The sequence below is a fragment of the Podarcis bocagei genome (genome assembly GCF_964188305.1).
Source record: "Podarcis bocagei genome assembly, chromosome: 12".
NCBI classification, from domain to species: Eukaryota; Metazoa; Chordata; class Lepidosauria; order Squamata; family Lacertidae; genus Podarcis; species Podarcis bocagei.
Window position 1 is genome coordinate 12,045,785 of NC_138137.1, and position 23,504 is coordinate 12,069,288.

Sequence of the window (23,504 nt, forward strand, 5' to 3'; positions counted from 1 at the left end):
TGGGTTTCCCTCAAGTGTGGAAACTGATTTATGCAAATAGGTTAGACAGGCAGCTCTGACCCAGATAAGGAATAATTTTGTTTTACCAGGCTTTACTTGACACATGCACCCCTCCCACACAAAATTGTGGTTACACTTCACCATCCTGTCTCTGGCATGGTAGCTGAAGATTGTAGCAGTGAACCACGACTGATAAGGTGTACCCTTGCAAAGAGTCAGAAAGTTCAGCTAGATTTACTGACCATGAATGCATGCAGAATTCATGCCATGATGTAGCCAACTTCACCCATGTCATTCAGTGGCTTACAATTGCAGTAGCATAAGCAGTGGCTGCTATTCTGTAGTGGGCCAACAAAAAAAAGAAGTCCACATTCTGCACTCCCAGAATCCTATAACTAAGCATTTGTGATGGTGATGAGCAATATTCTTGCACATTTCCTGATTGGCACTGCACGTGTTTTTTGGAATTAGCAGGCAACAATTTATTTCTCGTTACATTTCTTTATTCCCCAGAGGTAGGAACTGAATCACCACCAAGTATGCTTCTACAGGTGGTCTAGACAGGGCTGCGTTCTTTTACATTCAGTGGCTGGTGTTTCCTTTTCCTTGGCAGAGGGACGCGGGTGGCGTGGGTTAAACCACAGAGCCTAGGACTTGCCGATCAGAAGGTTGGCAGTTCGAATCCCCGCGACAGGGTGAGCTCCTGTTGCTCGGTCCCAGCTCCTGCCAACCTAGCAGTTCAAAAGCACGCCAGTGCAAGTAGATAAATAGATACCGCTCCGGTGGGAAGGTAAACGGCGTTTCCGTGCACTGCTCTGGTTCGCCAGAAGCGGCTTAGTCATGCTGGCCACATGACCCGGAAGCTGTACGCCAGCTCTCTCGGCCAATAAAGTGAGATGATAATGGTCAGGGGTCCCTTTACCTTTACCTAAAGTAAAGCAGACCTCCACAGCTTGTGATGCACCAAGATGCTGCACAGTCCACCCACCATATATTGTGGTCTACCAGGTAATTTTCTCCATTGCATTTATATTCTAAGGTAAAGGGTAAAGGTAAAGGACCCCTGGATGGTTAGGTCCAGTCAAAGGCAACTATGGGGTTGCGGCGCTCATCTTGCTTTCAGGCTGAGGGAACCAGCGTTTGTCCAAAGACAGCTTTCCAGGTCATGTGAGCAGCATGACTAAACTGCTTCTGGCACAACGGGACACTGCAATGGAAACCAGAGTGCATGGAAACACCATTTACTTTCCCACCACAGTGGTACCTATTTATCTGCTTGCACTGGTGTGCTTTCAAACTGCTAGGTTGGCAGGAGCTGGGACAGAACAACAGGAGCTCACCCCGTCACGGGGATGCAAACCGCCGACCTTCTGATCCAAAAGTCCAAGAGGCTCGGTGGTTTAGACCACAGCGCCACCCAGTGTTCCAAGAGCCAAAGGCGACATACACACCCCTCTTTTGTTTTATCCTCACAACAAACCTGTGTGTTGGGTTAGGCTGAGAGCTGGCAATTGGCTCAAGGTCACTGTGTGAGTTACATGGCAAAGTGAAAATAAAAAAAATCCTTCCAGTAGCACCTTAAAGACCAACTAAGTTAGTTCTTGGTATACCAAGAACTAACTTAGTTGGTCTTTAAGGTGCTACTGGAAGGATTTTTTTTATTTTGACTATGGCAGACCAACACGGCTACCTATCTGTAAATGGCAAAGTGAGGATGCAAGATTAGGTCTTCCACATCCCCTAGTCTAAAGCACGAAGTGCTGCATGATGCTGGCGGGCTGAAAACAGGGGAGGTTATCAAAGTATCTGGCAGGGAGTGAGCACAGGCGGTTGGCTGGAAGAAAGATTAGGAAGCAGGTTGCTTTCTAAGGGAGAAAGCTCTGAAGTTCTAGTCTTGCACAGGTCCCAAAGCGCCCTCTTGTGGCACAGTGAAGGTGTAGCGGAATGGACCCAGCTAAAACATGTTACATCTAAAATAAGTTACAGATAGGTAGCCGTGTTGGTCTGCCATAGTCAAAATAATAAAAAATAAAATAAAATAAAATAAAAATATCTGAAGAAGTATCTGAAGAAGTGTGCACGCACACGAAAGCTCATACCAAGAAGTGTGCACGGACACGAAAGCTCATACCAAGAACTAACTTAGTTGGTCTTTAAGGTGCTACTGGAAAGAATTTTTTTATTTTTACATCTAAAATAATTTACAGATGGTATTTAACTCTGAGCGGACTTGCTAAGATGTATAGTGGTACCTCGGGTTAAGAACTTAATTTGTTCTGGAGGTCTGTTTTTAACCTGAAACTGTTCTTAACCTGAGGTACCACTTTAGCTAATGGGGCCTCCTGCTGCCGCCTGCCGCCGCTGCCCAATTTTTGTTCTCATCCTGAAGCAAAGTTCTTAACCCGAGGTACTATTTCTGGGTTAGCAGAGTCTGTAACCTGAAGCGTCTGTAACCCGAGGTACAACTGAATCAGATAAGTGCTGGAGATGTAATGAGGTCAAGGGTACTTTCTTTCATATGTGGTGGGCCTGTAAAAGGGTAAAAGAGTAACGGGAAATAATTTATAATGAACTGGGAAAAAATGTTTAAAAGCACCTTCTCCCCCCCCCCCAAAAAAAGAGTCCTTTTTGTTGGAGATAATTCAGATGGAAATTCTCAGGTGTCAAAATATTTATGTACACCACTACGGCGGCCCGTGTTCTGTTAGCCCAAAAATGGAAAATGAGTGAGGTCCCAACCAAAGAAAAATGGCAACTTAAACTGTTGGAATATGCGCAGCTTGCAGACTTAACAAGAAGAAGAATAAGAGAACAAGAACATACATTTAGAGAACATTGAAAAATGTTTATTGAATATGTAGGGGGAGATTATGTAAACTTGAAAACGTGGGCAGCATTAAGATAAATTCAACAGTGTAAATAAGTTTTGAGGGAAGTAACAATGGAATACTGAATGGTTTAGTTTATATACGCTATGCAAAAGGAACCATGGAAAGAGAAGAAGTGATTGATATTTTGAGGTTGTCTAAATGAATATTCTAAATTGTAAAAGAATATATATTTGTGTGTGTAATTTTACATCTATACAAAAATGCAATGATACATTATTATGCATGTGGCCACTGTCAGATGGGATTGGCTGTAGCCCCCAATCACATGTGTACAATGTGAAATGTGTTTGCCTCTGCCCAAAGTACATGAAGTAACTTACTTTAGGGACATAAGTCATAGAATCATAGAGTTGGAGGGGACCCTGGGGATCATCTAGTCTAACCCCCTTGCAATGCAAAAATATGCAGCTGTCTCTTACGGGGATTGAACCTGCAGCCTTGGCATCATCAGCACTAGGCTCCAACTAGCTGAGCTATCCAGGCTGACCCTGCTTTCTTCAAAATTCCGCTGGTGTTAAAAACCACCTTTTTCATCTCAGCGTCTCCCCATACCTGCTTTCCTTATTACGGTTACTGTTTAAAACAGCCACTCTCCTTTTTAAACAACATTTCCCCATCTCTCTCTCCTCCCCCAACTTCCCACCCCTATCCACCTTATCGCTTAAATATTCGTTCCATATTTTTTCATATTTCGCATCGACATGCAATTCGTTCGTATGTAGCTAATCTGTCCATATTATCAGTCCATGTGCTCAATGGAATCTTTTTGCGGCTCTTCCAATTCATCAAAACAAGTGTTTTTTTTTGCTTCTAATATAGCACGGTACATCCATTTTTTTTGACCACTTGAAATCTCCCATGTTTCAGGAATATAATTTAGAATTAAATTCAATTCCACTAAATAACCATTTCTTTTCATTACTCTTGCTATAAATATCCTCACCTCACACCATCGTTAACAAAGGTGTAGTCATAAGTATATCAGTGTATTCAAATCTGAATCGTCAAATTGTGTTATTATTGTTGTTATGGTTTTTGTTGTATGTGTTTTTTGCGGTTGTTGTTTGTATCGAAAAAATGATTAAATAATAATTATTTTTTTAAAAAAACCAGCCACTCCCCACCCCCTTTCACCCTCTCTCCCTTCAAATTGTACTCAGAACTTCTCTTCCGTTCCTCAACTGTCTCATGTGAGAGAAAGGATGCAGAGATCTCAAATATTCCATAGTATGGAAGCTACCTTACACAAACTTCTGCCATTGGTCAAAACTCTCATTCTCCTCTCATTGCCTCCAATTCGGCTTTACTCAAAGTTCTGCCAATCTTTTAAACTATGACATCCCTCCCTTTCTCCCTTTTGGCTCCCATGCCATGGTCTATAATGAAGCTGTTACTTCACATTGAGATACTGGTACATTCTGAACTTCTTTCTTCCCTTTTCCTGTGCTGGGTGATCAACTCTGCACAGCCAAATGCAATCAGCTCGACAATCGCCACCCATCTCCCGGGCTTAAGAAATAATCAAATCCAATTCCAGCAGGAGCTCCTTCTGGAGGGCAGTGCACACATTTGAACCTTAATTCTTAGTTTATTTCCTGCTTCCCCCTAAGGATTAAATCAGGAGTCCCTCATAACTGCATTGAAAGTTATATAAAGCTTCTACAGGATTATAAATGCCCTCTCCAGCAAATCAGGCACGTTTGCAATCCGACTGTTGCTCTTCTGAGTTTGTTGTCCAGAGTTACGTCAAAGCAGGAGAAAACACAGTAATTTCCCCCCTTTACCTGGCCAGCCTAGGAAAGCAGCAATGTATCTCCGTAAATTCATTGATCCGGGCTTATTACTGATATATTGAGTTCTGTAAATTCATTGATCTGGGCTTATTCCAGTGAGAAGAGTGCTGGGAAATATTCCCAAATCGTATTTAGCTGGCCTGAGAGGGGAAGGGGAGAGAGTCTCTCCAGAGCACATCTGGGTCTGGCTTCTGTTGGGGAAAAACCTGGCCTATTTGTGTGTGCAGAGAAAAACGGGTTAGTGGAAGGTGTGTGAATGTGTGACTCTGTGGAGGAGCAGGGCTGGGGAAAACCAGTCTTTCCAGGCTTCTTGTGACTCCAAATGAAGGCAAGCTTCCCTCCTCAGGTGACAGGTCACTGCATTCTGCTCTGCTTCCCAGACAAAAAATTATTTGGAATCTGGCATCCCATTTCACAACCGAAATAACAAGTATTGGAAGACAGAAACAGGGGGGAATGCAGGAAACACAAATCCAGAAAATAATCCACAATATAACCTTTATTGGTTTATTCAATTGTGAATAAAATAGAAATGTAATTCTTCAATGCCTTGTGACCTGATTTTCCAGTGGTTAGACACCTTTATTGGTTTATTGATATTCTATTGTGAATAAAACAGAAGTGTAATTCTTCAATGCCTTGTGACCTGATTTTCCAGTGGTTAGACACCTTCTCTTATTTAAAAAGAGTAAATAATAATACTTTCAACTTCATCGTTGGGTTTTTACCATTTTATTCCACAAATGAGCTCATGGTCTCTTGGTACACGAAAAGGTCCTCATACATTCGTGATTTATTTTTTTTCACCTATTCAAAATTGTTAATTTATTGGTTGTCTTAAGATACATTCAGATAAAAAGATTTAAGTTATGTTCTTGCAAATTGCAATTAAGTGCACACAGACAAACAGCAAGTAGAGGCAATGAGGAAGTGCTAAAATGTCGGTAGAATAAATAGAAATCTAGAAGCCCATGCACTCGCTAATGATCCCCTCCCTTGCTGTCCTCTGACATTCTCAATATTCATAGCAGAATTGCAACTAGCTAATAACAGATAACCGGGCTCATCTGTCGCTCATAAAAAACGACAACCGCACAGTTCCACTACTGCAAATATTTATCAGTGCTAATGATTTAGTAACAGTCTGGCACAACGGCAATGCACGGTATGTAGTGAGGTACTGGCAATAAATAAATAAAGTGGGTTTGGTTTTAAATCAAGTCAAGAACAAGCCACCCACACAACTAGGCACACCAACTGCTTCAAAACATAAGCTCAAAAATAAACCTGACCTGGGACAGGAAGTTCTGTTGAATAAGTCCCCCCCCCAAAAAAAAAAAACCCAATGGAAGTTGCACAAGAATGCGTTGGCCAAGCTGCCATCTTCTTGGCAGAAGAACTTAATGGTGCCTTGTGCCCCTCGTTTGTTTTCAGTTCTTTCCAGATGTTGTTTCAAGTTTCTACGTACTGGGTCATTTTGGACACAATGCTACAGCGCTAAATTATGATTTAGCGTTACATGAATGAACCTTGGATGCAGCCTCAAGGTCACAAACATCTGCTTCCACTTTCAAACTAACCAGAGCTCCCTGTGAAGTCCAAAGTTAGGGAAACTCTTTCATTAGTTTATCATTATGGTTAGTGAACAAGCCAGGATCATAAACCAGTCTGATCCTGATTTGTGTGAACAAACCATTAAAAAAATATGTAATACTAAATAATGAATTAGCCTTACAATTAGAAAAGTCTTTGGGGGAAGAAAAGTCCAAATACTGAAGATTTCCAAAAGGTATTAGGGCAGAAGATGTAAAACCATTTGCTAGTAGCTCTATCACATGGATTGGATGGAAACAGATATGTATGAAAGACAATTATAACGTCACTTAAAATAGCAATGGTCTAACTCTGTTTATGAAGTGATCCACTGGGTCATTTTAAATACCTCAAAATCTGGAGGTAAAGAATAGATGAAAATATTTATCCTTCACTTGTACCACTCTTACTAAGCTATTTTTGAAATTATTCTCTTAAGGACACATCTTTTGGCAATACTGTACTACATTTGTTTAAATTTAGGCTTTTAAACATACCTACAATCAACTCTTTCAGTGACTTTGGCTCCTCATGAAAGCACGATACAAGATTTTGTTTTGTTTCTGAGAGGTGTGTATTTTCAGTGTCTGCAACAAAACACTACTTAAAGCACTTTTCCTTCCACATTCCAGTGCAGCATTGAAAATAATATTAACACAGGACATGAAACAGCAGCAGTAGAGGTGTGTTTTCTTCCTGGCACCTAGCAGACTTAGCAGTCACTCTCAACACATTATTACTTCAAGTTTATTTTGTAAGAAAAAAGATCCTTTGAATATTCCCCCTCTCATCCATAAAGGCAGAATAAGATGTTCAAGATGCTAATCTACTTGCTTTGATGAACTACAAAAATTTCTTGTGTTTATAGGAGTTACTATGTGTGCTGATATCCCACAGTTTGGAAAGCATGATCTGTAACCCTTGCTAGATGAGGCTAGTTCCAATATCAAGCTAGGCTAACTAAGAATTCTTTATTTTTATTTTTTCTATCCAAGGATTGCTCTTTTTTTTTCAGTGCAAAGAAAAACAAAAAACACCCTTTCCAAAAGGTTAGCATGTTAAATTGTCAAAACAGTGTCATGATTCACTTATAATACATCTGGTACATATTTACATCCTGTACAAAGTTTACACACTTCCCCCCCCACCCCACCCCCATTAGGCACAAAGTTGATTTGTCAAACTCAATGGTAAATGGAAGAAGAAAAATCTGTTGTTGTTTCTTTTTTAAAAAAAAATGTCTGAAGAAGGAGCGCTTTCGTTGTCTCCTTTACAAGTTCGACCGCATCTTAAGCCATTCACCGTAAGCTGGTTTGCTTAGGGAGCTTTGCTCCCATCAATAGGCCAGGAGTAAAAGACGATGGCGCTTTCATCTGCATGCTGGAACCCACCATCGTTGGAAAACTTCGGTTTCTCCTAATGCCGCTGTTCAGCTGAAGACCCCCAATGGCACTTGTTACAGAAGGACCGCCCAAGGCCAGGTCTTCTGGTACCAGGCTCCCAGGAGCAAAGGCCTTCATTGGCCTTTGTGCCCCAGGGAGAAGAGGTCCTTGCATGTCCGCCAACGCAGGGGCTTGCGGCTGCCCCGAGCTCACCGCTTTGGCAATCCCAAACTTTTTCACTTTGTCCACGAGGTTGAGGTTCGAGACAGACACGTCCGTTTGGCTCTCGCTGCTGCGGATGTTCTTTTTCTCCCGCACCTCCTTCAGAATGGAACTGGCCGGCTTGGAAGCCAAGAAGTTGTCGTACGGGGGGCTGGTGCATTTGAACTCAAAAGACGGCGGGGAGGAAGAAGGCGTCTGCATAGGCGAGTTGGGGGGAGTGGAAGGAATGACGGCCATTCTGGGAGCGTAGGTGCTCAGGAGGGAACTCCTGCCGGCGCGGTCCCAGCTCTGCGGGTTATACACTGCCGCTGATATCCCACGCTCTTTGAGTAGCCACACCAGACCCAAGGAAGTGCTCATGGTGGTGGTGGACTCCCGGAGGTTGGTGAAGGATTCGACCAAACTCAGGCGCCGTGGGGTGCACGGCGTGGCCACCGGGGTGCCTTTCAAATTGCCAACGCTGCTACAAGCTGGAGTAGGTGCTGCGTTAAGGCTGGCAGGGGGAAGAGAAACAGAAAAACAAGTCAGCGTCTCCATCGGAATACTGACTTTCAAACTGCCACCACTTGATAAACCCACATATAAAAACGTAATTGGTACCGATTCAATTGCCTCAGATTATTAAAGGTCAGCTAGAGAGACAAGGTAGCAGGAAAAATAGTTCTCAACCACCATTCTCAGGAATGATTTGAGTACAGTCGCACCTTGGAAGTCGAACGGAATCCGTTCTGGAAATCCGTTCAACTTACAAAACGTTCGAAAACCAAAGCACGCCTTCTGATTGGCTGCAGGAAGATCCTGCAGCCAATCGGAAGCAGTGGAAGCCCCATTGGACATTCTGTTTCCAAAAATAGTTCGCAAACCGGAAAACTGACATTTGGGCATTTGCGGCATTCGGGAGCCAAAACATTCAAGAAATAAGCTGTTCGAAAACCAAGGGACGACTGTACAGTGGTACCTCGGTTTTTGAACATCTCCGTTGACAAATGTTTCGGTTTTTGAATGCCATAAACCCAGAAGTAAATGCTTCGGTTAACAATCTAATAATAGGATTGCAGCTGTTTCTAAGTGTACCAACAGAACTTAAGGGAGCTACACAGACAGAACATATTCCAAACAGTTATGCTTTATCACTAGCTGTGAAAAAGGAATGCCTGTCTTAAACTCCCTCCTTCTGAAAATTTTAATGTTTGTTTTATTTTTTGTAAACTACTTAGATTCTCCAATTACAAGCAAGAGGTACATTAGTTTTGTTAAATAATAAAAAAGAGGGTGGAAGGAATATATTCACTATTTTATAGCAGATGTTATGAAATGCAAGCTTCCTGCGAACAGTCCACATACTTGTGAATCTAAAACAAGGTTTCCCAAACTTGGGTCTCCAGCTGTTTTTGGACTACAACTCCCATCATCCCTAGTTAGCAGGACCAGTGGTCAGGGATGATGGGAATTGTAGTCCAAAATGACCCAAGTTTGGGAAACCCTGGTCTAACCCCTAGTCTACTGTGCACCTTTCCGGATGATATTAAATTTGGAAAATTCTTATAAAACCAAATGCACATTCTAGATTATGCAAATTGGCAACATTATGGTTGAGGAAACGGGGGGAAACTCCAGACAATGTGATCATGTACAAAAGCTACCTTAGTCTTGTGGCTTTTTGTTCTCTATGCACAATGGGGCAGCAACATTAGATCAATTTCTTTCACCAGCTTATTTCCATTTAACACACAGCAGAAAGGAAACCCCACAACTAAGCAAGTATGTGTACAGAGACCAATGCTTACATTTTTTTTGCTCCTACCCACCTAAAAGAGGTCTGGTTATTATTGGGGGAGACTGCGAGCTCACAGCTTCTCACACACACCATGCAATTGTTTGATCAACTGCTGATTAGTTGTTTTATTTTATTCTACCTTCTGATCCTACCAGGTAAACTCTGAACAACAGGTCAGAAAATAGCCATCAAACGCCATTCCCATGAAATGATGCAGAGCAAGCAATATGCACACTAAAAATGCATGCGGCTTTACCTAGACGCTTGGTCAATTTTTGCAAGTTACAATAGCTGCTTCTTCCTCTAACAAGGGCAGATTTAATGAGGTTTCCATTATCAAGACATTCTGATTACAGTGATGGGAAGAGAAACTGAGCAGAAGAGCACGAATTATGACGCTCACAAATCCCACTACGTAAATCTCTGCCATGAATACTTGCTACAAAACAAAATTGCCACTGAAATAAATAGCTGTATTCCCACTGACTCAGTGTCAGTTTGGAGCAAATATAAAATGGGGGGGGGGCTTTAAAAAAGAAAGCAGTACACTCTGTTGATACAAAGTATATTGGTGAGAATTCATTTGGGGAGCTATAAGACTAGTGTGAGCAGATTGCCGTGGGGTCCGCTCACACAGCTGCTGTTTCGGCATGGGTTAAAGAGGGTCTTGTAAAAAAAAGGTAATAATTCTACCCTGCTATAATTCTGCCATTGAAAACTGGTGTGGGAGGCTTGTGAGGGAGCTAAAAGAACATTTATTTGAGGTGTAATCCCGTGCACCGGCTGAGAGCCAGTGTGGTGTAGTGGTTAAGAGTGGTAGTCACGTAATCTGGGTAACCGGGTTCGCGTCTCCGCTCCTCCACATGCAGCTGCTGGGTGACCTTGGGCCAGTCACACTTCTGTGAAGTCTCTCAGCCCCACTCACCTCACAGAGTGTTTGTTGTGGGGGAGGAAGGGAAAGGAGAATGTTAGCCGCTTTGAGACTCCTGAAGGGGAGTGAAAGGCGGGATATCAAATCCAAACTCTTCTTCTTCTTCTTCTTCTTCTTCTTCTATGGGGCCATTACTGAAATTATGGTGTTGTTAAAGCACACTTTATGAACATTCAGGGACACATTCTTATCACTGCATGTGATACATGGCGACATATCCCAAAAAGTCACGTTGATTGGGCTGTGTGTCGAACAACTCATGAAGCCAGTTCAACATATGCACCTATGTGTATTCTTCCCTCCCTAATAATAATAATAAATAATAATAATAATAATAATAATAATAATAATAATAATAATAATAATAATGTCATGAGAAGCGGCCTCGGGAGAAGCCAAAGAGAGTACACAGAACTTCAGAGTACACAGAACTTAGTCATCACAGCAGCGTGCTCCCTGCTGCATAGCAAATATCCCCTCTTGTGGAGTGCAGCTGTAATTCCAGTTGTTTGATAACAGCCAACCAACTTGGTTAAGAGCGCTAAGGGACAATTATCCACATGGCTTGTTTGACATGGCAGCTGGGGTGGAATTAACTCATGTCACCACCATATCGTACACATACAGGGGAAAAGTGGCAGAAAATATTACATTTCCCCCTCAGGTGAACAGGAAACCAACATTCCTTTGTGCTAGGTCAGGCATAGGCAACCTTCGGCCCTCCAGATGTTTTGGCCTACAACTCCCATGATCCCTAGCTAACAGGAACAGTGATCAGGGATGATGGGAATTGTAGTCCAAAACATCTGGAGGGCCGAAGGTTGCCTATGCCTGTGCTAGGTGCTCTCAACAAGTGAATGTCACTACAAGTCACTGCAAACTGCTGCAGCCCTGGGGAAACGTTTTGTCACATGTGAAAGCATTGCACATGAAAAATACAAACATGTGCGTGCAACAGTGAGCATGTGTGCGCACACAAATGTTTCTTTTTATAGACATTGCCTATGATCTTGCCCTAGGTTTAGCGACTTATAGGTGGCCGCCTGCTTTTCTTGCGGCTCTCGAATCAGTCCTTTGTTTAACAAAATCTGCTTACAAGCTCTAGTGCTAACGGAGAAGCTGGTCCATTCTCACTCATTCCAGGCTTAAAATACTCCTTGATATTAGTCCTAGGCTAGGGCTGGCAGGCAGACTGGAGCAGTTCTGCAGCAGTTACTGGAAGGAAAACATGATAGCTTCCACATAATCCCACACTCGGAAGGAGCAGGCAGTTTCTTTTGCATATAGGAGGAAGCAACAGAACCCAAGTGAGTCACTAAGGAGCCTGGAGATAACCATCCCATTCTATTTTCAAATAAGTAACTTGCAAAAACTCTTGGGCATGTGATGCTGTATAAGATTCACAAAAGAGAGCTGACTGTGTTCTAATATTCCAGGAAATCCTGATTTACTTTGTTTCATGAATAAAAATAGTTAGACTAATTTAAAAGGGAGTATCACATCAAATCGGGGATAAAAAAGGTCCTTTTCTGTTTAGTATCTGTAAGTGGCTGCAGCCTTTACCCTTGTCTTTTCTACCCCAAAATGGATTTATGGATTAGTCTTCCTGATCAAGCAATATACGTGCTAATTAGGTGCTGGGAATGGCTTGTAAAATAAACTTGGGAAAGAAGTTCATTTTGATACCTCCATAAGAGTTGCTGGGCATCTGCACTGAATCTTACCCTCTCTAACCTTTGCCAAGAGTAGCCTGTTCTCAAAATCTTTAAGAATGCCTACTTAAGAGTAGGGTACTATACCCATATTGCCTGTGCAAGGGGCATTTATGTCAGATTCACTAGCGCTCAAGACCTGGAGCAGGAGCTACCAAACATATCAGATTTAGCAAAGGCTTAATTTTAAGGCAGGTGCATAAACATTCCCTCCCAGTAAATATTTATATAGCCTTAACACATTTTTTATTTCCTGTACTTCTTTCAATCACCACACTCCCCAAGATACATCGCTAACTACTTTCAACTGCAAACTCCTTGGGACCAGGCCCTGGAATATCTACCTGCATTCTCCTCCACAGCATCAAATAAGCTGAGGTTGCAGCACAAACAACAAAAGGTACATTTCAGAGACCATATAACACTGGTCCTGAAAGACCTACATTGGCTCCCAGTACGTTTCCAAGCACAATTCAAAGTGTTGGTGCTGACCTTTAAAGCCCTAAATGGCCTCGGCCAGGTATACCTGAAGGAGCGTCTCCACCCCCATCGTTCAGCCTGGACACTGAGGTCCAGCTCTGAGGGCCTTCTGACGGTTCCCTCACTGCAAGACGTGAAGCAACAAGGAACCAGGCAGAGGGCCTTCTTGGTGGTGGCACCCACCTTGTTGAACACCCTCCCATCAGATGTCAAGGAAATAAACAACTATCTGACTTTTAGGAGACATCTGAAGGCAGCCATGTTTAGGGAAGTTTTTAATGTTTAATATTTTATTGCTGCTATTATTATTATTATTATTATTATTATTATTATTATTATTATTATTATAACAAGCGTCCCTACGCTAAAGTCGACCAACAAGGCAATGACAAGGGAGGGTGCCAGATGTTTCCAAAATTGGTAATCATCCCTATGCTAACAAAAGCAGGGCCTTGTTAGAGGGAGGAAGGCAGAGTATTCAAAATGTGTCCTGAAAACAAAGATCAAAAAAAGAGAGTAACTGTGCTTTCAAATCAGTGTTAAGACCAGCACTTCACTATATGGAACTTATAGTGTTTTGGTTAGAATGCCACCTTGTGTTAGGATGTTAGGTTAGAATGGTAAGAGGGAGGTGGGACTGAGCAGAAGTCTTTGAGTTAGCTGGTGCCATAAAACACTAACATTCCTTCTACAGGACTCTGCCAGCACGGAGGCTGCTGGCAGCGCTGCTCACCCCCTGTCACGCTGGTCATATTGTGTGCCCTACATCTCCTCTCAGCACAAGGTGACATAAAGCAGTCTCATCGTCTTCCTCACATGACCTGTGAAGAAGCATCATTCAGAGTTTAAGGAGCTCCACTACTCCATCCCCTTGCATTGGTAGCACTTTCGTTCTGAATCCACAGTGAATGCCAAAGTACCATATTGGCCTGAATATAAGCCTCACTCTCCCCCGCCCCGGGAGGCGCTGTGGGTTAAACCACAGAGCCTAGGGCTTGCCGATCAGAAGGTCGGCGGTTCGAATCCCCATGACGGGGTGAGCTCCTGTTGCTCGGTCCCTGCTCCTGCCAACCTAGCAGTTCAAAAGCACATCAAAGTGCAAGTAGATAAATAGGTACCACCCCAGCGGGAAGGTAAACGGCGTTTCCATGCGCTGCTGTGGTTCGCCAGAAGCGGCTTAGTCATGCTGGCCACATAACCCGGAAGCTGTACGCCGGTTCCCTCGGCCAGTAAAGCGAGATGAGCGCCGCAACCCCAGAGTCGGCCACGATTGGACCAAACGGTCAGGGGTCCCTTTACCTTTACTCCCTCCCCCAATTCCGACCACGAAAAGTTAAAAGTGCTGCTTAAATTCGCAACCTTACAAAAATTGGCTTTTACGATACCGCTGGTGAAACAGACCTATGGTAAAACGGAATGGGTGTGAGTGCCTGCAGAATTTTAAGGGAGCGGCTTATATTCCAGTATTGTTCCCCTCTCCTTGAATTTTAAAGGTGCTGCTTATATTTGGGTGCGGCTTATATTTAGGCCAATACAGTAAATAAAAGAGACAACCCCCACACCACCCTGGCCATCAGAGAGAGCAAAGTATAGATTTCAGGGTAAGCTAAGGGAAGTAGCAAGTGCGCTTTGCAATGAAATTAATGTCACAATAAAAATTCACATCTTAAGCAATAGAGATTTCCGCCAGAAGTTCAATAGGGAAGATGGAGAGGGAATTGCAGCTATCTCTGTAGCTTTTTGCAGCACCTCACAGCATGGGATCAATGGCAAAATTTATGCGGGCTGGGGAAAGAAAAGGGTGAGGCAGAGCAGGAATTCCAGAAACTGAAGACAGTCCATGTGAAGGAGTTAACATCCTATCCTCTGACTTGTTAGGACAGGTGCCCCTCGTAAAGTGGGGCAGTGGCGGGTTTCATCATGGTGTGTGTTAATATTTCTTCAATTTCTTCGTTAAGGCATTCAAAAGACCAGCCTTATTTTTGCATGAAGCAAGGCTTGACAACATTTTGTAACGTGGAGCCAGCCGGCCATGCTTTCTTTCAGAAGGCTCTATTCCAGGTCTCCATGGGACTTTGGATTAGAAAAATCTATCAATTTATTAACTCTTTAATTTTACCTTGTATCGTGGTGCCATTTAAACTGCTACAAAAGAACTGTGTGGACAACTGTCTATTGTTATTACATGAGTTTTTGATAATGATAACTCATTTCAAACCCTTGGACATATCTATTTTTAGGAACTTGAGGGACTTTAGTGTGCAATTACATTTAACAGACAACTGTAGTACTTAAAAAACAACAACAAAACTTCACACCTGGCTAATTCTTACTGTTAGGAATCCCTCTCCTCAGATTCGTAGATGATGCCAATTTTGCCACACTAATCTACAGTGGTACCTCAGTTCCCAAACGCCTCCATTGACATACGTTTCGGTTCTCGAACGCCAAAAACCCAGAAGTAAATGCTTCCGTTTTCGAATGTTTTTCGGAACCCAAAAGTGTGATGTGGCTCCTGCTGAGCGCAAGAAACTCTTGCAACCAATCGGAAGCTTTGCCTTGGTTTTTGAATGTTTCGGGAGCCGAACAGGCTTCCGGAATGGATTATGTTCAAGAACTGAGGTACCAGCATAGTTTCAACTATTTGAAGACTTGACTACTGTTATCTTTTTTTGACTGTAAAGCCACTGGCTTTATTAAAGACTCTGAGGCACAAAGTGACATTAATTTCATCGTGTCCTCCTTCCATGGACATTGGCATTATTACTCTCCACAGGAGCTTCAATCAGCTTGGGAGACATGCTAGATTTCTCGGATGATTCTGGAAAAATAAGTGCCATGAGCCTACGACTTGCTGATCAGAACGTTGGCGGTTCGAATCCCCATGACAGGGTGAGCTCCCATTGTTCAGTGCCAGCTCCTGCCAACCTAGCAGTTCAAAAGCACATCAAAGTGCAAGTAGATAAATAGGTACCGCTCCGGCGGGAAGGTAAACGGCATTTCCGTGCGCTGCTCTGGTTCGCCAGAAGCGGCTTAGTCATGCTGGCCACATGACCCAGAAGCTGTCTGCGGACAAACGCCGGCTCCCTCAGCCAATAAAGCGAGATGAGCGCCGCAACCCCAGAGTCGGCCACGACTGGACCTAATGGTCAGAGGTCCCTTTACCTTTACCATTTATATTTAAGGCAAGCTGATGATGTGATCTGATGGGAAGTTTAGAAGGTGCCGGACCTTGAAATATATGCATCTCTCCAAATCCCCTTGCCTTCTAGGCTAAGGCACTCCCCTTCCCCAGGGAGCACGACTGCTCTCTGGAAGCCCTTACCTTGGAGTGACTCGTGTGAGCTCATCGGAAGGGTGCAGAATGCGGCAGGTGGTGAAGGTGAAGGTGGAGTTGGTTTGTGACATGCACTTCCCAGGATGATGTACTACATCAAAAAGAATAGAACATTCTTTGCATTTATATATAAAAGGGGGGAGAAAAGAAAAGCTCTGTGCACTCAAACAGATGGACAAGCGATGCGATACTTCTCGTGGGATCGATGCAGGGAAGGTGAAATACAGCAGGTGTCGGATTTTATTCACTTTCTTTAACACAAAACTCTCCAGGAGGAGAGTTCATCATCAGAGCTAACACCTTTTCGGTTCTTGTATTCTTTAGGGCTCAAAAACAGGCTCTGATGCCTGAAGGATTAGGAAGCCCAGTTCTCCTAGCAAGTTTAAGTAACTAATGTGCTCACAGACCAGCTGAGTGGCATGGTAGCTCCTCTCTCGTGGTGGCTTATCATTAACCCAGCCTCGTGGGTGGGGTATAAATATTTATAAATATAAATTATAAATTATAAAGTTATTATTATTATTATTATTGAACAGCAAGATCATTTGAGAGGGGCTAGTGATGTGGTTACTTAATATGCCGCCATTTCCCCCAGTAATCACATTGCCAACTTTCCCCCACTGATTTAGTTGTTCTAACATTGCCAAAGTTGCTGGCAGAGGAGCCACGGCAGGAGTGGTAACCATGCCGCGACCGTAACTTTAAGAATTGGTCTCAATATCCATTTCCACATTTGCCTTTTCTGAAGAGGCACCGCCGGTAGGAGATTTAAACAAGTCCAGCCGATAGACAAGACCTTTGTGGCGTGTGAAAGAAATCAGCAAAGCCCGGAGTGATTACGCATTTCAACTTCCCCCATATTGATCCGGGCAAAAGTATCCCGTCATCTTTCGTTTCAGTAATGGATTCCAGTAGAGAGGCAGTAGTAAATATTATGTGCATTAAAATATGTACATAACAGAACACATGTGTGTTTCTTTTTGTGCCCGGAGACCGGTGTAACCATTTTGGAACCACTACTGTCCATCTGCGACATTTCCTTGCCTTTCCCCCTCCTCCCCCATCAAAGACAGAACCATCTGCAGCTGCACAAGATAGCAATTATGTCATATTCATTCATAAAAATATTGCCATATGTTAAGCAGAAAGGGAAATATATTTGCCATAATTTTACAGTGCTGCAGCAAGACACAGTTGCCGGCACCCTAGATCATAACAATATTTTTAGTTTATTTAAGGCGTCCTTAATTTGTGTTTAGAAATTGCTGTAGAGTGCATCTGTAGAACACAAACTGGAACTAGCCATGAAGTATGTCACACTGTTTAAGATTCTCTTAACCCCTGTCCACATTTTAACACAATGCGTATTCTTAAAATACATTGTAAAAACATGCCTTTGTATTTTGTCAAGCCTAGAAAGATGTGTGAGAGAGCGAGGCAAGCACTGTGTAGTTCTTTACTATCCAATCTAAACAGATATTCTGCTGGATCCAGAGTTCCAGGAGTAAAGTTCCATGCACGGAATGGGATATCCTGCGGTCAACAGATCCTGCAAAAAATCTTATTCAGAAGATGGGTAGACCTTCAGTATGGGAAATGGTGTAGGGGACTACAGAGGGAGCTGGAGAAAAAATCCCCCACCCCAATTTGTGGAAGCCTCTGGCGGGTCCAATTTTCTCTGTGAATGGAAGGAGCGCTTTTTGGGATCGATGCTCTACATCAGCCTCGCGCATAACGAATGCAATGTAGCCTTTTTTCAACTTGGGTCTCAAGGTGTGGCGGGACAAAACTCTCACCATCCCCACCAATGGTCAGTGAAGATGGGAGCTGCAGTTCCAACAAAATCCAAAGAACCGCAGGTTGAAGAATGCTGATGTAAAGAAAGCTGCAAGTCTTAAGGGCTCACCATGTGGAGGAGCAGTTTATATCATCTTCCAGGGGTCTATTTCCTACATTGCATGCCTCAGAATATAGGCTGGGGTGTCAGGTGTCAACTCCCCTGGGCAAATACACCCTGGCCTCAGTAATTCATGCTCCCTGTAGATTAGACTACAGCAGTGCATTTTTTTGTGGGGCTGCCTTTAAAGATGGTTAGGAAACTGCAATTAAATCCAAAATACAGGTGCAAGGCTGTTAGGCGGACTGAACATTACAGTTATGTCACCCCCTGTGACATATTGCTTTGAATCCAGGCTCCATCCAAAGAGCGCTTTTTGGCCTTTAAACAAACCTGCGCATGACTCGGGATCAGGACGCTCGAGGAACTGTTTGTCTCCACATGTGCCTGTCTATAAACCAAAATCCTCAACAGAGGGTCTTTTTGGGGGGTTCCCTGTCATCTGAGTGGGGGCAAAGTGGCTACTGGGCAAGACCTTCTTGGTGGTGGCATCTTAATTATGGAATGAATGCTCTCTCTCCCCAGGGAGGGTCATCCAACTCATCCAACACCTACTTTGATGTAATTTCAAAATCAGGCAAAAACAAACAAAAATCTCTATTTTCCCAGGACTTTAAATGTGTAATTTTAATTTTAATTACTGGGAATCTGCTTAAGGGTGAGCGTCTAAAGTCCTGGGGGGGGGATTTACACACACACCATGCTGTATAGGGCTATGTGCATGCCTGTGTGTGTCTTTATAGTATGCAGGACAAATGCAAGAAAAAAATGGGAATAGAATTTGAGAATAGGGAAGCAAATATGTATTCAACACAGCCACGTGAATAGAAGATGGCAAACGAGGAAGGAGGATTAAGGCAATTTAGAATTTATATGTATGAGAGGAATGGGGAAAAGGAGAGTACTTGGTATCTTGAAAGCATGGGCTGTGGCAGAGAAGCCGTAAGGGTGCCGCCACATTTTAACCAAGACCACTTCCACACCCCTTGTGTCCTAGGCTGCTGGAGCTGTGCTAATTCTCCCCCTTCTGCCACGTGACATACTTTATGGTTAAGTCCCTTTGTTGCAAAGCGATTCAGAAATTCGAAGGACGTGCATCCAAAATGTTCCTTGAAGTACAACCCATTTCGTTGTGACAGCAAAGATCTCATGATTACATAGGTTCTGATTCACTAAACAAGCCTTAGTAAGTTAGTGGTGTTAAAACATGCACAAAAAAACATGCCAGTGAGGTTTCCTGTGACTGTTGATCTTCCTCCTCCTCCTCTCAACATTTAATACGTCCCCAAACACATAGTTTAGGGTGAAAGGACATATACAACGGTTTGACACATGGTTTTGAACAGAGACATCACATCCACATGCCACTCCAAACTTCTAGAGAGGCTGAGAAAACGCACAAGGTCCTTTTCTCTTGTCACTACCGTTTAGTGTATGACTTGAGGCATGCACACACAACACAACTAAGAAGACTCATGTGTAGCTATGCAGGCCTTGGAGAAGGAGAGGGGAAACTTTGGCCTTCCAGATGTTTGGCTACAACTCCCACCAGCCTTTACTGTTAGCCAGTGGCTGGGGTTGATGGGAAATGTAGTTCAGAAACACCTGGAAGGCCAGAGTTTCCCCATCCCTGGCTGAGAGAGGAATTGCCTGGATGAAAGTGAGACAGCCTGACAAGTGAAGGGGTCTACGTGGGTGAAAAGCGACTCAAGATTTGCCCCATCACACACAGTGTTATGAATTCTATTAATGGTTAACACATAGATCTCAGGACAATGTCTTTTTAAAGAAATCTCTACATCACCTCTAGAACTGATGCTGATGCTTCAGGGATTAGGGTAAGCAAGGTAAATTAGTTAATATATGAGGGAGGGAGGGAGGGAGGGACTGGGCCTAGCAATCATGATTCTCTGTGTATCATGGAGAATAAGCAGAAGGTTAAAATATGCTGGAGAAAATCTCAAATAACCAAAATGGAGAGGAAAAGTTATTGGAGAAAAGTATCTGAACACTTGAGATGTAAATTAAAGTAAGACAGGAAGCATAGCACTAGATGACAAATTAAAATAGACCAAAGCAATGCAAGTTTTAGATTAGGTGATTGCTCCAGGCGTGAAATGCAGAGACTGTTGTCCCCGCAAGATCCACTTTATAAAAGACACCAATTTTGTTTTCCCGTAGAATTATATTAGAAGAATTCCAACTGCCCTGATAAAAATTAAATTAAAACTCATTGTTATGAATGAATAAGAAAGATAGGAAAAGGCTGCTAAAAGTAGCAATTGAGCCCAGTAAGAGGAGTGTAACATTGAGAACCAAAGGGAAATCAATTTCTAGAGCTCAAGGACGGATCCTGCAAATATACCACTAGGGAAACCTTGAAAAACAGCATCCTCCAGCAGTCAACAGCGGAGCTTTTCACATGTCCGTAGCATTCTCTGTCCTTTGAACACAATAGGAAATAGTGAGCTTCCTGTAAATTAACAGTCTTTCAAAAAGAAAAAGAAAAGAGACAACCCAAAGGTTTTATCCTATGCAGTCCCCAAAAAAACACATCTTATTACAAGGTCAGAAACACAGCTGCTATAAAACAGGCAAGGAGAATAAGGTCTTGCCATTGTGATTTGAAAGACAAAGCACAATAAAGAGCTAAACATTGGTCGAACGAACAGTCACAAATCTGTTGCATAGAAGAGAATGAAACACCTACTTTTGTAGTATTAAGATTCTGGACAGGCCTACACAGATACGCTAGCCAGGGAGAAGCATGTGAGTCTCTGCCCTGGCTAGGATACTCAGAAGAACAGACACCCCAAGTTCTCTAGGAACCGCCGAGAACTCAAAAGGTCATCTTAAGTGCTGCTCCAAAATCTGAAGCAGGTACAAACTTCCGTCTACTCTAAAAGTTCACAATGTCATGAGACACGCCCTCTCAAGTCATCAGGCGCAGGCAGAGGATTTGGGGGAAGATCTGATGTGCTGGGATTTGCAGCAAGCAGAATCAGTGCAAAACGACACCTGCTTCACCTGCTCAGTGCAACTGAATTAGCATACACAAGGGCCGATGAAAAGGACTGGGGACTTTCAGATTCTGCGATGTGTGTGAGGAAACTAAAAAGCAGCAGTCACACATATTCTTCAACTGACACAAACACTTTCTGATATACATTTCATATCTGGGCAAATAATGTTCATTCTGTGGAAGCAGCACTCGATTCTGAAAAGAGCTGTGCACTGAACTACACTCTCACTCGCCCACCCAATAATTTTATGGCTTAAGGCCACAACTTGATTATTATTTCAGCTAATTATATAAGCTCCAGACCTGAAGGGTTTCCCTGAGTAACAAGATACATCAATATTCCCCTATTTAAAATGTATTTTGGTTTGTGAATTAATAAATAATAATAATAATAATAATAATAATAATAATAATAATAATAATAATATATTTATACCCCACCTATCTGGCTGGGCTTCCCCAGCCACTCTGGGCAGCTTCCAACAAAATATTAAAATACAGTAATCCATCAAACATTAAAAGCTTCCCTAAACAGGGCTGCCTTCAGATGTCTTCTAAAAGTCTGGTAGTTGTTGTTCTCTTTGACATCTGGTGGGAGGGCAGTGAGAGTACTGTTTTATTCCAGAACAGTTAAAACTATCAATCTTCTCAGACAGGACGAAAAGTTCATGTTATAAGCATAGAGCCATGGCAGCACAGAAGTGAAAATTCAGTTGCCCAACACCAGTTCTCCTGCAAAGTGCCTTAAGGGGGCACCTTCTCCTGTTTTGGTCTGACAGGAAAGTGGTGAGAAACCCAGTCTTGGCACTACAGAATTATTTCCCCTTCCAAACCCAAACTCCTTAAATATTGGCCCCGTCAAATACCAGCTGAGGGTGCTGCCAGGACAGCTATGCTAGGAAAAGTTTTTTAAAAAAAACCTTCCAACCCAGACTGAGGCTCCCACCAGCGTGCAAAAGCATTATACAGTGGTGCCTCGCAAGACGAAATTAATTCGTTCCGCAAGTTTTTTCTTCTTGCGAGTTTTTCGTCTTGCGATGCAAGGTTTCCCATAGGAATGCATTGAAAATCAATTAATGCGTTCCTAGGGAAACCGACTTCAGACCAGGTCCGGGGACAGTCTGTCCCCCGACCTCTTCTGAAGGCTGGGGGGGGGGACAAGGGCTTTTCTTCCCACCCCCAGCATTTTAAAATCGCCCCGGGACAGCGGAGGACTTCTCCGCTGTTGGGGCGATTTAAAAGCCCCTGGGAAGGCAGGCAGGGGGGACAAAGACTTTTGCCCCCCGCCAGCCTTCAGAAGAGGTCCTGGACCTCTTCTGAAGGCTGGCGGGGGGCAAAAGTCTTTGCTCCCCCCGCCTGCCTTCAAAAGCTGTCCGGCCAAGGCTTCGCGGACCTCTCCGCCAGCAGCGGCAGCGCTGCCGCTGCTGGCGGAGACTTGCCGGCATGCCGAAGCCTGCGCGCGCTGACATCAGCGCGCCCAGGCTTCGCGGATCTCTCCTGCCTTCAAAAGCCGTCCGGGATAGCGGGAAGCGCTTCCCTGCTATCCCGGACTGCTTTTAAAATGCTGGCGCTGGGGAGCAAAGCCTTTCGGGCCCCGCCAGCCTTCCTGGACCTCTTCTGAAGGCCGGAGGGGGGGGGAAAGGCTTTGCTCCCCACCGCTAGCATTTAAAAGAGGTCCCCGGAGATTTCCCTATGGGCTTTCGTCTTGCGAAGCAAGCCCATAGGGAAATTCGTTTTGCGAAGCGCCTCCAAAACGGAAAACCCTTTCGTCTAGCGGGTTTTCCGTCTTGCGAGGCGTTCGTCTTGCGGGGTACCACTGTATGTACAGTGGTACCTCGGGTTAAGTACTTAATTCGTTCCGGAGGTCCGTTCTTAACCTGAAACTGTTCTTAACCTGAGGTACCACTTTAGCTAATTGGGCCTCCTGCTGCTGCCGTGCAGCCGGAGCATGATTTCTGTTCTCATCCTGAAGCAAAGTTCTTAACCTGAAGCACTATTTCGGGGTTAGCGGAGTCTATAACCTGAAGCATATGTAACCTGAAGCATATGTAACCCGAGGTACCACTGTGGTTAGAATCAGAATTGCCGAGTCAGAAGGGACGACGAGGGTCATCTAGTCCAACTCCTTGCAATGTAGGAATCTTTCATCCAATGTGGGGCTCAAACACACAACCCTGAGATTTAAGAGTCTCATGCTCTACTGAGCTATCCCTCAGTTCAGTCCTAAGGAATAACTGACCTGGAGGGACCTAATCCTACATACCGTATTTTTCGCTCTATAGGACACACCGGACCATAGGAGGGGGAGAATGGGGGGGGGATTCTCCCCCTCTCTGCTCAGCGCCCCTTCAGCGAAGTGGCAGGGAAACAGAGCCCCTTCCATTTCTCCTCCCGCTTCGCTGAAGGGGCGCTGCGCAGAGAGGGAAAACTGTGCAGCGCCTCTCCAGCGGAGCGAAGCCTGGAGAAC

The 23,504-nt window shown here is 43.7% G+C and overlaps 1 protein-coding gene across 15 annotated transcripts in view; it reads right to left on the reverse strand.

Moving 5' to 3' along the window:
• Nucleotides 1-5,400: 5,400 nt before the first annotated feature.
• TRAK1 (trafficking kinesin protein 1) overlaps nt 5,401-23,504 on the reverse strand; it is a 142,273-nt gene continuing 124,169 nt past the window's right edge. For 8 of the 15 annotated variants that reach the window (XM_081164412.1, XM_081164416.1, XM_081164405.1 and 5 more), the window contains 2 exons: nt 16,107-16,209; nt 5,401-8,374 (listed from right to left, as the gene is read on the reverse strand). In XM_081164412.1, the coding sequence (XP_081020538.1) occupies nt 7,576-8,374; nt 16,107-16,209 (902 nt within the window). In that variant the 3' untranslated portion in view covers nt 5,401-7,575. Of the gene's footprint in view, nt 8,375-13,514; nt 13,603-16,106; nt 16,210-20,380; nt 20,459-23,504 lie in introns of those variants that run through there. The other 7 variants (XM_081164419.1, XM_081164406.1, XM_081164411.1 and 4 more) reach the window with 4 other exon arrangements.